Source organism: Oncorhynchus kisutch, linkage group LG18 (assembly GCF_002021735.2).
Source record: "Oncorhynchus kisutch isolate 150728-3 linkage group LG18, Okis_V2, whole genome shotgun sequence".
In the NCBI taxonomy this organism is placed as follows: domain Eukaryota; kingdom Metazoa; phylum Chordata; class Actinopteri; order Salmoniformes; family Salmonidae; genus Oncorhynchus; species Oncorhynchus kisutch.
This window is the reverse complement of record NC_034191.2, coordinates 69401982-69416810: the sequence shown is the minus strand read 5'-3', so window position 1 is coordinate 69416810 and position 14829 is coordinate 69401982. Positions and strand designations below refer to the sequence as shown.

The 14829-nt window shown below is 46.0% G+C and overlaps 1 protein-coding gene across 7 annotated transcripts in view; it reads left to right on the top strand.

Moving 5' to 3' along the window:
- The first annotated feature begins 503 nt into the window (after nt 1–503).
- The window catches only part of atp8a2 (ATPase phospholipid transporting 8A2), a 57550-nt gene continuing 43224 nt past the window's right edge, over nt 504–14829 (top strand). For 3 of the 7 annotated variants that reach the window (XR_004204040.1, XM_031796642.1, XM_031796647.1), the window contains exons 1-3: nt 504–733; nt 6067–6180; nt 13320–13497. Coding sequence is in view for 6 of the 7 variants with exons in the window: in XM_031796642.1 (XP_031652502.1) it covers nt 691–733; nt 6067–6180; nt 13320–13497 (335 nt within the window). In the remaining variant the exon portion in view is untranslated. The remainder of the gene's footprint in view (nt 734–6066; nt 6181–13319; nt 13498–14829) is intronic. The other 4 variants (XM_031796643.1, XM_031796644.1, XM_031796646.1 and 1 more) reach the window with 4 other exon arrangements.

The window sequence follows — 14829 nt, the reverse complement described above, 5'->3', positions numbered from 1 at the left end:
ATGACATTGTCTCCCAGTGGTGTGAACAACTGTACCTCCTATCATATCATGACAAGTCTGGGTTTTTAAACTTTTAATTAGATTTAAATGGCTCTTTCGCTCAGTAGGCTAGAAGTTACTCAGGCCTATGCAATTAGATTAACTTTACACTAAGTAGGACAGTGAGGTTATGATCAGAGCTGCACATGTGAAATGGTCATAGTACCGAAGTGCTAATAGCCATATTCCCTAGTAGTTATCTATTTAGCCTACCTCTGAAGTGTTGGCCTTTCTGCGTCTATGGCCCGACTAGGCTTACTGACTGAGTTAGGCTATTCTTATGCTTGACGTGATATTAGACTTAACATAGGGCACACACTCAGCTACATGAATGTCCAATTGAAGCAAAGTGAATCAGGATGAAGGAACGAGATTCACGCGAGGATCCTACTTATGCAACGGATCAGGCTTTTTGTGATCTTGGCCGAGGACGCGCGCACGCACAAACACGTCTCACCCCTATGCGCGCTCTCGTCACTGCTGAGCCGACCCATCGCCGTCCCTCGTCCAACGATCGAACATGATTCATCTCCCAGCGAACGCAGCCTTGTCCCGTGCCCGCATTCCCCCGCTTTGTACGTGAGCCACCGGCATGCCAGCGCCCCGGCCGCCCTCTTCCAGGCCAATACAGACCCCCGGCTCAAGATCAGGATGTACTTCAACCGGCGATCGAAGAAGATCCACAGCGAGGGAGGTAAGCATGACAAGAGGGGCGGAGGCATGTAGCCTATAGTACAGTAGTTTATAGTACAGGCTAGTACAGCTCAATTGGTAGCTATAGGGATCGAACTGGCAGTGACATAAACCTTGCAGTGAGGACTTGGTTCTAATGGCACAATCGGTCCAATTCTATAGGCCTATGCATGTTATATTAGTGGGGCTTTAGGATTGGGATAGCCTTGTTGAGCCCAGGACTGCGGCACGGGTGGCGGTGCAGCTGCTTATTACGCCTGTCATATACAGTCAGTACAACAGGGCTATTCTTGTGTTGGCACAGACAGACTCGGGATGGGGGCGCTGCGCTTCAACTGAACCAATTTCCAATGCTTTGTATGATGTATTAATGATGCTGCAGATATGACAGTAAATGGAGGTTATTGCAGGTGAGCTGGACCGAGTTGTCATGGCCTCACTATAAACAGTGCTCGCACCCATTCTTTGCGCGTAATAGTCTATGTAGGCTAGCCTAGACATAAATGCCTATGTATTTTTCCAAGGAATGTCTTTCTTTTCTCTGGGAGAGTTGTAAATGGTACAGGGTGCATACTGTCACAATATAACTTTTTTTTCTGAGCACGTAAATTAGTTCGGCGGCACTGTGGGAGAGCTTAACACCTTCAATGACTTAAAGGGCACGTGACTATTTTAATTGATCTTATTCTAAGCCCATTGCCGGAAGGCCATCATCTGTTAAAGTCACGCGGAGCCCAGACAGGCGGACACCAGATATGTGCTTTCTAGGCCTATATAGTTGTGCAGCATAATGTTGTTGTTTTTTTGGGGGGGGGGGGGGCTATTCTATGCACCTTTGTCCCCGGAAAAAAAAGTGATGCGTCACAGATGCGCCTTTTGCATTTACAGGGACAGCCGAACACATCGTTGCACTGCACCCTCCACACAGCGCATAGTGATATGTCCACGGACTCTTATGCACACACAGACCGTCCTAGCATGATTATTTGCATTTTGGCTGCGTCAGGGAGTGAGTGCTGTGGGCCAAAATAGGTTTTTGGCCGAGCTGCAAGGATTAAAGGGGAGGAGGTCAGTGTTTTGGGAGATAGCTGGCATCGCAGCAGAGGCAGGTTTGACAGCGATGCCGCTGGAGATGAGAGGACAGTTTGTTTGCTCTTGCGTCTATAGGGGCTTTAGAGGGATTGTCCTGGAAACTTGTGTGGCTGAATGTCCATGAGTGCTGGCACAAGTACATTGTGGGGCTGCTGTGTGTTTGTGTGTGACTGTGCTTTGCCTCCAGCAGGTTCCAGAAATAGAAAGCAGCTAGGGCATATTGTCAGGATAGAGAGAGAGAGAAGCGCCAACTGGGTCAGGTCAAATTGTCTCCAGGCTAGGGATCCCCATCAAAGTGATAGAGAGAACAGCATCAATCTGTCTCCAGGCTAGGGATCCCCATCAGAGTGAGAGAGAGAACAGCATCAATCTGTCTCCAGGCTAGGGATCCCCATCAGAGTGAAAGAGAGAACAGCATCAATCTGTCTCCAGGCTAGGGATCCCCATCAGAGTGAGAGAGAGAACAGCATCAATCTGTCTCCAGGCTAGGGATCCCCATCAGAGTGAGAGAGAGAACAGCATCAATCTGTCTCCAGGCTAGGGATCCCCATCAGAGTGAGAGAGAGAGCAGCATCAATCTGTCTCCAGGCTAAAGATCCCCATCAGAGTGAAAGGGAGAACAGCATCAATATGCTTTCCATACCTGGACATCACTACTTCAACCCCAAATCATTAGTTAGTTCAGAAAATGGCTCTTACTCTGGGTTAATTAGTACCGTCAGGAGTCAAGACAGGAAGACACATCAAAGAACAAGCCTTTGTAGACCTACTCTCTCAACAGACTCCACCACACACACACCTTAGTCCCATATTAGACTCTCCTTCGCCCTCTTGAAGGTGTGTCCGTGTCCCACGTGGCCAGTCACTGTGTTCTTTTGCACCTTCTCAGCTCTTCTTGGTTAACTTAAATCTTTCCCACAATCCTTTTGACCTGGACTTTAGCCATAAACACCCAGACTGTTACAGCCTGGTGGCCTCACTGGCCTGATCTGTCAAACACACTGATGACTGACAGATGTGTTTTATTGAACACATGTGCACCACAGGAGGTTGGGGAGGAATGGCTCGTGGTCGTGGCAGGAGAAGAGTGATTGGAATGGTATCAAATACACTATATATATACAAAAGTATGTTGACACCCCTTCAAGTTATTTGAGCCACTCCCGTTGCTGACAAGTGTATACAATCGAGCACACAGCCATGCAATCTCCATAGACGAATATTGGCAGTAGAATGGCCTTACTGAAGAGCTCAGTGACTTTCAGCGTGGCGGCATCATAGGATGCCACCTTTCCAACAAGTGAGTTCGGCAAATTTCTGCCCTGCTAGAGCGGTCCCAGTCAACTGCATGTGCTCTTATTATGAAATAGAAACGTCTAGGAGCAACAACGGCTCAACCATGAAGTGGTAGGCCACATAAGCTCACAGAACGGGACGGCCGAGTAATGAAGCGCATAAAAATCGCTTGTCCTCAGTTGCAACGCTCACTACCGAGTTCCAAACTGCCTCTGGAAGCAACGTCAGCACAAGAACTGTTCATTTGGGAGCTTCATGAAATGGGTTTTCCATGGCCGAGCAGCCACACACAAGCCTAAGATCACCATGCGCAATGCCGAGCTTTGGCTGGAGTGGTGTAAAGCTCACCGCCAATGGACTCTGGAGCAGTGGAAACGTATTCTCTGAGGTGATGAATCACACTTAACCAATCTGACAGACGAATCTGGGTTTGGCACATGCCAGGAGAACGCTACCTGCCCCAATGTGTAGTGCCAACTGTAAAATTTGGTGAAGGAGGAATAATGGTCTGGGCTTGTTTTTCATGGTTCGGGCTAGGCCCCTTAGTTCCAGTGAAGGGAAATATTAACGCTACAGCATACAATGACATTCTAGACAATTCTGTGCTTCCAACTTTGTGGCAACAGTTTAGGGAAGGCCCTTTCCTGTTTCAGCATGACAATGCCCCATGCACAAGCGAGGGCATACAGAAATAGTTTGTTGAGGTCGGTGTGGAAGAACTTGACTGGCCTGCACAGAGCCCAGACCTCAACCCCATTGAAGACCTTTGGGATGAATTGGAACGCTGACTGAGAGCCAGGCTTAATCAGCGAACATCAGTGCCCGACCTCACTAATGCGCTTTTGGCTGAATGGAAGCTTCTCCTCTTCACGGGAGAGTGGAGGCTGTTATAGCAGCAAAGGGGAGACCAAGGCAATGTTAATGCCCATGATTTTGGAATGAGATGTTGGACAAGCACGTGTCCACATACTTTTGATCATGTAGTGCACATCAAACACACGGCTTCAATGTGTTTAATGCCATTCCATTTACTCCGTTCCAGCCATTATTATGAGCCATCCTCCCCACAGCAACCTCCACTGATGTACACACACACACACACACACAGGATGTGAGGGAAAGGGATGAAGAAAGAGAATGTCAAGTGTGTGCATGAAGTCCCAAAGTACAAAAGTCCCAAAGGACACATAGATAAGGTGTGTTCTGACAGGAGAGAGTGGCCTATCCTACATGTGACACATGGATAAGGTGTGTTCTGACAGGAGAGAGTGGCCTATCCTACATGTGACACATGGATAAGGTGTGTTCTGACAGGAGAGAGTGACCTATCCTACATGTGACACATGGATAAGGTGTGTTCTGACAGGAGAGAGTGGCCTATCCTACATGTGACACATGGATAAGGTGTGTTCTGACAGGAGAGAGTGGCCTATCCTACATGTGACACAAAGATAAGGTGTGTTCTGACAGGAGAGAGTGGCCTATCCTACATGTGACACAAAGATAAGGTGTGTTCTGACAGGAGAGAGTGACCTATCCTACATGTGACACATAGATAAGGTGTGTTCTGACAGGAGAGAGTGACCTATCCTACATGTGACACAAAGATAAGGTGTGTTCTGACAGGAGAGAGTGACCTATCCTACATGTGACACATAGATAAGGTGTGTTCTGACAGGAGAGAGTGACCTATCCTATATGTGACACATAGATAATTAGCCTTCTGACAGGAGAGAGTGACCTGTCCTATATGTGACACATAGATAATTAGCCTTCTGACAGGAGAGAGTGACCTGTCCTACACGTGCAGAGAGTCCACACTATTAGCTGCTCATGCATTCAAGTCCATCGAGAGTAAAGATTTGGCTATATGCTAATCCAAGTGTGAAATCCAGGCATGTATTCTGACGAAGTGTGTATTCTGCAGGTGAAGTCATGTCAGGTATTGTGAAGGAGTATAGCTGGATCACCCTCTCTGATCTCAGTACTACAGTGTTTAGAGATTCTCTATTCGGTTAACTGGATGCTTCAATTGCAAACCAAACAGTGACATGTAAGGGAGATGTTGACAGTTCTTCACTGAGCATTGGGCGACATTACTATTCTGTGTGTACAGTCCCCAAATAAGTGTGGTTTGTTTACCAGGTATAAGGATATAATGAGATAAATCAGGTTTATTGTCTGTGTGTCTGAGGCGGGTCTGTTGGAGACAAATAATTCCTGGTTGTCATGGCTGCTAGGTTGTAAAGGATAATCTAGAGGTGAAAGAAAAGCACACCTATTTAGGCGAGGTGCTGGCTAGCGGAGTGGAACACTTAAACACATAAAGGAGAACCGCACACTCTAGGAGCTCCGACGAAGACGAAGACGAAGACTCTGTCGAAACGTTGGACATAAATATTTTTCCCTCTGAGCTCCTAGAGTGTGCGGCGCTCCTTTATGTTTCTAGGTTGTTAAGGAGACCATTTGGGAATGAATGGTCTCTATGGACAGACGTGTGGCTGGTACGGTGAGTATTGTGAGCTGCAGAAAAACTTCAGAAGGCAATGAGACCAGTTGACCACAAAGGAGCAGTGTTGTACAACTGTCATAGGACTCAAGACAATGTCAACCATTTTCCAACAGCATTGACATACTTACACAAGCAGAGACACACACATACAGTTGACATACACAGGCACACACACACACACACACACAAACTCAATTTCAATTGCCTCTTCCAGACTCACACCTGAACTCACCACTCACCTACACACAGACACACATCATTGACTTACTCACGTGTTTGTGTGTTGTTGTGTGCGCCCGGCCCCGGACCACAGTGGTGTTACTGACTGACCCTCTGTCTTGTGTGTTGTTCTCTCCCGTCCCGCGGCTGGTGGCCTGCCCCCTGATCTCTGTCTCTCCCGTCCCGCGGCTGGTGGCCCGATCTCTCTCCCCCAGAGCAGTTAGTGTTGACTCTCATTAGGCAGGAGAAGTCTCCTGACCACCTGGACCCAGAGCTGGGCGTCGGCGTGGCCGCCATGCGCTCCCGACTCGCTAACAGGTTTGAAAAAAGTGAGTTGGAGTCTTGTCTTACACAGGCTGGCGCTCCCCACATCTTGGAGTTCACTAGTGCATGCACTGGAATAGTAGCCTATAATGACTAGAGCAGCGGTCGGGGACAATTCTATTTAATGAGTGAATTTCAATTGAGAATTGACCCCAACCATGGCCTAGAGCACAGTGGTAATCACTAACCCTGATACCAGAGGAACACTACTCTCTAGGACCAGGGCTGGTGACTGCTGGACTCGGCTGGTCTGCCTTTCTGCACAGTCACTGCATGTGCTTGTAGTAAATACACTTGATTAGCATTCACACCAGTGGAGGCTGCTGAGGGGAGAACAGCTCATAAATAATGTCCAGAGTGGAGCGAATGGAATGGCATCAAATACCTGGAAACCATGTGTTTGATACCATTCCACTGACTCCGCTCCAGTCATTACCACAAACCCATACTGTATTGATCACCATGTATTCACTTCACATGATCTAGTACACATTGACAAACACACGCATTTACTATACATACAGACACACAGAACCACATGGTATGCTTGCATACATGTAAATAAAGCACACGTACCCATGTCCCATGCATATGCATGCATGCCATCCTTTAAGCATGCACATAGATGCATGCATGTGTTTGGGTGTTGACTGTTGAGTTAGATTGGGGAAGAGTGAGTGAGAGGGTGAGAGCAAGGGAGTAGTTAACTGCATGTTGCATGTGTAAATACAAAATGCGTCACTGCTGTAATTGTGTGTGTGTGAGTGAACAGTACAGTGTAGTATATGGGATTAAGTATACATGTATATTGCGCGTGTACAGTCTCTGGTCTCACCTGTTGGATTATCAGTGTATGGATTAGCAGGTAGGGGAAGTTGCAGAGCAGACAGAGAGAGGATTACTATCCCAGCCTGTACTGCAGGAAAGAGGCGCTCCACCTTCTCACCATTCACTCTGTCGCTGTAGTAATTGGACACACTGGCTGTCCTAGCAACTAGCAGACCTGCAGGTCAACCTTAACCAGGAAGTAGACGACTTGACTAGAGGTCACCTTGGGGACAGGAACAGCCATGGCACCTCATAGGGGTCAGGCGGTCAGACGATGCTCCTCCGTCGGTAACGCTATCCTGACCTCACAATGGGAGGGGGTAGGGGAGGATGTGGGGTGAATTGGGGAACCTCCGATTCACCAAGAATCCTTCAGAGGGTGGGATTTTCAACTGAGCTGTCGAGTTTGTAGTTTGCATGGACTATGTTTTAAGTCATATGACTGACTTTGTATGCCTTTGACTGTACAGTTCACTCTGTACGGATTGTTTTTCCTCTTTTGGTTTGTGACTTTGACTGAGCGTCTCTATCAGACTGTCACATTAAATCGGTGGTCATTACAATAGCGATGGTTAATACGGTTTGAAACACAAAGCTGACGGTCGGGCTAAATGCAGGTGTATAATAAGCGTGGAGGGAGTTGCAGTGATAGTGTGACATCTGAGTGGTGGCGTGGCTGCACCACAGAGGCACGGTGTCTGCTGAAATAAGGCACCAGTCATACAGGAAAGAGAGAGGATGAATTATGCAGCCTCCCTCTATCCATTATTCAGAATAGCGCCTTGCTTTATAGCCATGAAAGGCTGGCACGGGACCAGGTAACACGGGCCAGGTAGTGACCTTAAGGGTTGAGGGGTCAACCCAGAGCCAAACTAAGGGACTGAGCTAGTACAGTTACGATGGGCCAAGCTGTGTCGGATTGAGCTGTTGATGCGTTTTGAGAGGGGGGTGATTAAACAGGACTCTACCAGGTATATGTATTTTTGATTGCATGTGTGGTTATATCAAGATGAGAGTAGTTTTATCGGCTTTTTACAAGGTCATTCATATTTTGCCGAATACGCACAAACGTGCACTACATTGCACCCGACACTCAAAATATTTGCACACAGGCTACCCACCGGTCTGTATTAACCAATGAAGAATCAGTCTGGTATGGCACTCGAGGGAGAAGCTTTAGGGTCTCCCGTTTTAACGTTTATAGAAGGGTGTGATTTTTGAGAACGTCTCCATATGCTGAAGTATGCTGTTAAATAAAGTCTTGCCGTCCTAAACAAGTTCTGTTTGAGTATTCTTGGAGTCCGTCAACTCTTCAGTAATGAATTATGGTGGTGACGGTGCTTCTGGTTCTGATCCATCAGGGAGGAGGAACACAGAGCATTGATCTGCTCATGGACATATCAGAGCTGTAGCAGGCTGCTGAGATGGTCAATATTGATCTGCTAGGAATAAAATGTAGAGTAAAGAGGAGAGTGAGAGTAGGGAGAGAGAGGTAGGTAGAGTGGGAAGAGATATGGATGAGTGGAGGTATACCGTAAGGACAGAGAGAGGTAGGTAGAGTGGGAAGAGATATGGATGAGTGGAAGTAAACCGTAAGGACAGAGAGAGGTAGGTAGAGTGGGAAGAGATATGGATGAGTGGAGGTATACCGTAAGGACAGAGAGAGGTAGGTAGAGTGGGAAGAGATATGGATGAGTGGAGGTTTACCGTAAGGACAGAGAGAGGTAGGTAGAGTGGGAAGAGATATGGATGAGTGGAGGTATACCGTAAGGACGGAGAGAGGTAGGTAGAGTGGGAAGAGATATGGATGAGTGGAGGTATACCGTAAGGACGGAGAGAGGTAGGTAGAGTTGGAAGAGATATGGATGAGTGGAGGTATACCGTAAGGACAGAGAGAGGTAGGTAGAGTTGGAAGAGATATGGATGAGTGGAGGTATACCGTAAGGACGGAGAGAGGTAGGTAGAGTTGGAAGAGATATGGATGAGTGGAGGTATACCGTAAGGACGGAGAGAGGTAGGTAGAGTTGGAAGAGATATGGATGAGTGGAGGTATACCGTAAGGACGGAGAGAGGTAGGTAGAGTTGGAAGAGATATGGATGAGTGGAGGTATACCGTAAGGACAGAGAGAGGTAGGTAGAGTTGGAAAAGATATGGATGAGTGGAGGTATACCGTAAGGACAGAGAGAGGTAGGTAGAGTTGGAAGAGATATGGATGAGTGGAGGTATACCGTAAGGACAGAGAGAGGTAGGTAGAGTTGGAAGAGATATGGATGAGTGGAGGTATACCGTAAGGACAGAGAGAGGTAGGTAGAGTGGGAAGAGATATGGATGAGTGGAGGTATACCGTAAGGACGGAGAGAGGTAGGTAGAGTTGGAAGAGATATGGATGAGTGGAGGTATACCGTAAGGACAGAGAGAGGTAGGTAGAGTTGGAAGAGATATGGATGAGTGGAGGTATACCGTAAGGACGGAGAGAGGTAGGTAGAGTGGGAAGAGATATGGATGAGTGGAGGTATACCGTAAGGACAGAGAGAGGTAGGTAGAGTGGGAAGAGATATGGATGAGTGGAGGTATACCGTAAGGACAGAGAGAGGTAGGTAGAGTGGGAAGAGATATGGATGAGTGGAGGTATACCGTAAGGACAGAGAGAGGTAGGTAGAGTGGGAAGAGATATGGATGAGTGGAGGTATACCGTAAGGACGGAGAGAGGTAGGTAGAGTTGGAAGAGATATGGATGAGTGGAGGTATACCGTAAGGACAGAGAGAGGTAGGTAGAGTGGGAAGAGATATGGATGAGTGGAGGTATACCGTAAGGACAGAGAGAGGTAGGTAGAGTTGGAAGAGATATGGATGAGTGGAGGTATACCGTAAGGACGGAGAGAGGTAGAGTGGGGAAATGGAGGAAACACAAAAGAACACAAAACAAACACAAAAAAATGCTGGGTTGTTAGGATGACCCAACTGCTGGCTGGCAGGCATTGGGTCACTTAGTTGGGTTGTTTTCTGTAGACCTTTCCTGCAGTCAAATGACCTAGTGGCCTCATGGGTGGAATGTTGTGAATATTTTTCTTAATTAATGGCAATTAACAGTTTTGTTATATTTCAGTCTTCTGTGATGTGTGTAAGTGTAAAATTGGGATGCAAACTCAAAATGTAATACATTTCAACTATATCTGACATGGTACAGGTGTCTTCTTTTTTTTAAGCCCATAACCTTGTGTGTGAGGTGTATACTTTTGTTTCAAAGTAGATATGTTTAAGACAACCAAGAAACACTGTGACCCTGATTTGCCCATTGCAGTAAAAGGTTAGAAATAACAAGGTTGGGTTGTTGATGCTGGGTTATAGGGATATGACCCAGCGGGTCAGATCAGAAGACTGGGTGTGCTGCTTATTAGGGGTGTGGCTTTCAGATAGTTATTTTTGGCCACCTGCAAGAGTAAATTGAAATCCTGTTCATCTGTTTTGCTGTATTGTTATCACATTGGAGTCAGGGGTGTGTGCAGGGTTTGGTTCCAGACCAGCTCTAAAACACCTTATTCAACTTATCCTAGGGGATGTGTGAACCTCACTCCTCCTCCTCTTCAGTGGCGCTGATTGGTAAATACTTTGAGAAGGCGATCACGTGTGCTAGCAAGGCAGAGGTCCTGGCTTTGAGCCTCGCTGTGAGCCGTATCAGGAGAAAGAGGTACTCCCTAAGCAAGCAGCGTGATGTCCATTACACCCGTACACACCGTGGCACCTGTATGTAGTTCTTATGTTCCTTCCTTCGTGCCAGATGCTTACCTGATATGCCTGGCAAGACCTTGCGGTGATCTCCCCTCCTAAACATGTGTCACTGTCTACATTCCAGTGGAAAACAGGAGGTGCCTGAATATTGATGCTATCAAGGGCTTTAATGACCTGGGCCTTTTGACTGGGTCATTTCATCCAAGTCACTTCACAGTAGAGCCCTGCACGGGCATGAATTTTAAGCTCCAGCACTACGCATGCTGAAACGTTCAGGCCCTACCCTACCCAGGGACGATTACTTCTGCCAAATTGAAGGCCCTGCCCGAAACCTGAAATCAGAAATAACTTCCTCCGATAGTAAAACCATTAGCTGCTCCTCTCTGTCCCTGCGCTCTGCTCATGGCAGCTCTGAGTCTGTGAGTATCCATAGCAACGGCTCCGTTTGGGCTGCTCTGCTCAATGAAGAGACATGAGAACTTAGCTAGCTATACTTTTTGTCACTCTAAACCCCAACAAAACTCAAGGAACATGATTATTTTCTGTGAAATAATCTCTCCTGTTTTATATTTGATGAGGTTGAAGCATTTCTGACACCACGTTATGATCTTAGTCAGATATAACTGTACTGCGCATCAGAGCACGAGCAAATGGCTCAGCTTCAAAAGGTCAGTGATCAATTTAGTGATACCTGAGCCCTGCTCGTACCCTAGTTACCCAGCCTTAACTCAATGTATAATATCTGGGCCCATCGGGCTGGGGTCGGGTATCAGACGTCTACTTCACAGGCTATACAGCAATAACTGAGTAATGTTAATAGGTTGAAATATAAGGTTATAGAACTGGGACCGGGGCTCTCTCTATGTTGGCTGTGACACATTGATAGGCCTCTCTGGGGAAATGATCTCATTATTCTAACATTCAATATAGTGGAAACAACCTCTTATTATTTGTCTGAATTATTGATGGATTAATGGCTGTTTTTATTTCCAGACCCACACAGCGATCCAGACAGGGCCCATTCTTGTAAGAATTGATTGCCAATTGTATTGCTGGTGAGGTTTGTTGTAGCACCTGAAGTTAGTTAGAAATTGAGCTGCAGTAGGGCCAATATTGCAGCTTGTTCCTATGACTTCATATAGCCTGCCCTGAATAGTGAATGTAGACTGAACCTCATAAGCCCCCAGAAAACGGTCTGGGAAACTGAGGATAGTGATCTCATGATGAATGACTCGTCCCCTTTCAAGTGTAATTTAAACTGGTAAACCGAGCCTGCAATGTCAGACTACAGACACAATACCAGTCTCGGGGGCTACTGTCCCTTTAAATACGAGCCCTCAACCCGCCCTCGGATGGGAACACCGTAGTCAAGGCTCCACGAGAGATTGGGGCCGTTGTCTGGTGTCGAAGCATCATCTAATCCACCTTGCAGAGAGACAATTTTTCAAAGCCTTCTCGAGACCGCCAGAGAAGGCCCGATGAAACGGAGGCGGCGAAGGTCTGTGTGCTTGCTTGGGCTATTCTCACAAGCAGTCGGGAGCTTCCCGGACAGCGAGGCCAAGGGAGAGGAGACGAGTGACGGGCGGGCTCCATCTGTCCTCACCGGGGCTTGTTGTGCCAGCTGGGTAAACTATTCCGTCACGTCCAAAACAGATTGTCTCTATCTCCCCCCTCCATTATTTAGCGCAGCCCGATGACAGAAAAGGTTCCTCCGATGCTCAGTGGGTGTGCAAGTCGTGCTGATCGCAGCTTGGCCTTGATTTTATACAAGAAAACTACAAAGGAGGGGGGGACTCCGTAGGCAGCGCAAACGCGGAGCGAATTATGCAGCGTCGGTTCGGGTTCTTTGCTTGGGTGATAATGCTGGTGCACTATGCGCACATAGGGCGATGGAACAAGTCCCGCTGTTTGATAAACAAATACACAATGTTTCCGCGCCGATGAAAGGAGTCTAACTCACGGTGTTTGTTTGACCATTGTGCATCCCTCATCACATTCTATACAAGGGGACCTGTGGGCGTCGAGCGGCTTGTGTGTGTATTGGTGATGGAGCTATGGCATGGCAATTCCATGGTAACAGAGTGATGCTGAGACTCACTTTAAAATGTATGTCAAACAAAAACCAATTAAGGCAAAGTTAAGCAAACCATACAACTATGCACAAGCACTAATTAACAATTTCCAGCGAAAATGTTGCAAAACACCGTTTACTTGAAGACGGCACAAACAGTAGAAATAGGCATTCTGTTATAAAACTACACTGTTCTTCAAGTAAATGTGTTTTTTGTTAAAAGTTCAGTGACTTGGTTAAAGTAACTTAGCAATAATTATTTTTAGTTTGACATACATTTTAAAGTTTAAAAAAATCTGAGTCTCAGCATCACTCTTTTGGAATTGCCCAGCACCGAGCGAGGCAGCGCACTGAAAGAAGAGGGGCTGTTTAGAATGGGGAGGTGGGGACGTCATTGACATCGACCGCCAGCTTACATCCGCATACAATAGCCCTACCTGTTTCTGCCCTCCACTTTTGAACTGTAAACCATGTCTCTTACGTCTCTCCCTGTCTCCCACACACACTTACCCTAGCCTCGCCTCTCTCCCATCAATCGAACGGTGCAGGAACCTCTTGTTCATCCGCCGGCTACCGCAAGGCAGATGATGAGATGTCCGGGACTACTTCGCAAGCAGATCCCATAGATGCTACGGCACGGACGATTCTGCTAAACCAACCTCAGAACACCAAGTTCTGTGACAACCATGTCAGGTAAGATTTCACCTGGCTACAGCATCATTATCATCAAGTTACTGAATACAGACTTGAATTGCCTTTCCAGACAAGTTGTGATATTATAATTGCCTACAATAGTTGATAGTTTTAACGATTTATTTTCACTTTTTTTTTTTTGTGAAATAGGTTTTGTGATAGGCTATATGAGTTAATGGTCTAGTTATAGACTAGTAAAGGAGGGTTGTAAATTATCATCAATTATGTGTTGGAGGGGCGGCATCAGCGGGTTGTTTTTAAGTTGCATCTGTGCATCTGAGGAAAGTGCCTAACATTACTATTTACTGTTCTTAATCAATAATACCTCATGCATTTTAAAACAGGCACTGAAGGTAAAGTAACTACAGTGAGTTTGTAGATGTTAATAGAAGCTCCTCCGGTACTAATGGTAGGCTACATTAACAATGTATGAATAGAATAGTTATCCTTGAAATTGTCTCTAAATCTAATAAGACATTCTGTAGTGGGGTCCAGGTCTGGTCACCGATCAGGTTACTATGTGCTGTCCTGATCAGATGAAACAAACAACCTTCTCACATTACATTTTAAAATGCCAAAGCCCATAGTTTTGACTTTAATACAATACATTTTTATTGGCCTACTCTTAATTTGGGAGATTGTGGTAAGCAGGGGATCCAGCCTTGCTTGTTTACAGTGCCAATCTCTAAAGCGATAGCTTTCACTACTAGTTAGTGAATGTTCTGGTGTGTACCCATCTCTTGTGGGCAGAGATGGGCAGCATGTATTTGAAATTAGTATTTTAATTACTTCTGAGTATTTTGTCATTTGAATTACACTTGGCTGAACTACACTCCAATGTATAAAAAAAAAAATGGTGTAATTTTTTTTTTCCAAATACAAATGACTTTTCTATACATCTTCTAAATATTTGGTCCCCCTTTCACCCTGCATTGGTATCAGAAGTCTGATAGCACTATGGTGTCATGAAAGCGTCTGCTAAATGAACTAAATGTACAGTTGAAGTCGGACGTTTACATACACTTAGGTTGGAGTCCTTAACTTGTTTTACAACCACTCCACAAATGTCTTGTGAACAAACTATAGTTTTGGCAAATCTACTTTGTGCATGACACAAGTCATTTTTCAAACAATTGTTTACAGACAGATTATTTCACTTATAACTCACTGTATCACAATTCCAGTGGGTCAGAAGTTTACATACACTAAGTTGACTGTGCCTTTAAACAATTGGGAAAATCCCAGAAAACAATGGCATGGCTTTAGAAGCTTCTGATAGGCTAATAGACATCATTCGAGTCAATTGGAGGTGTACCTGTGAATGTATTTCTA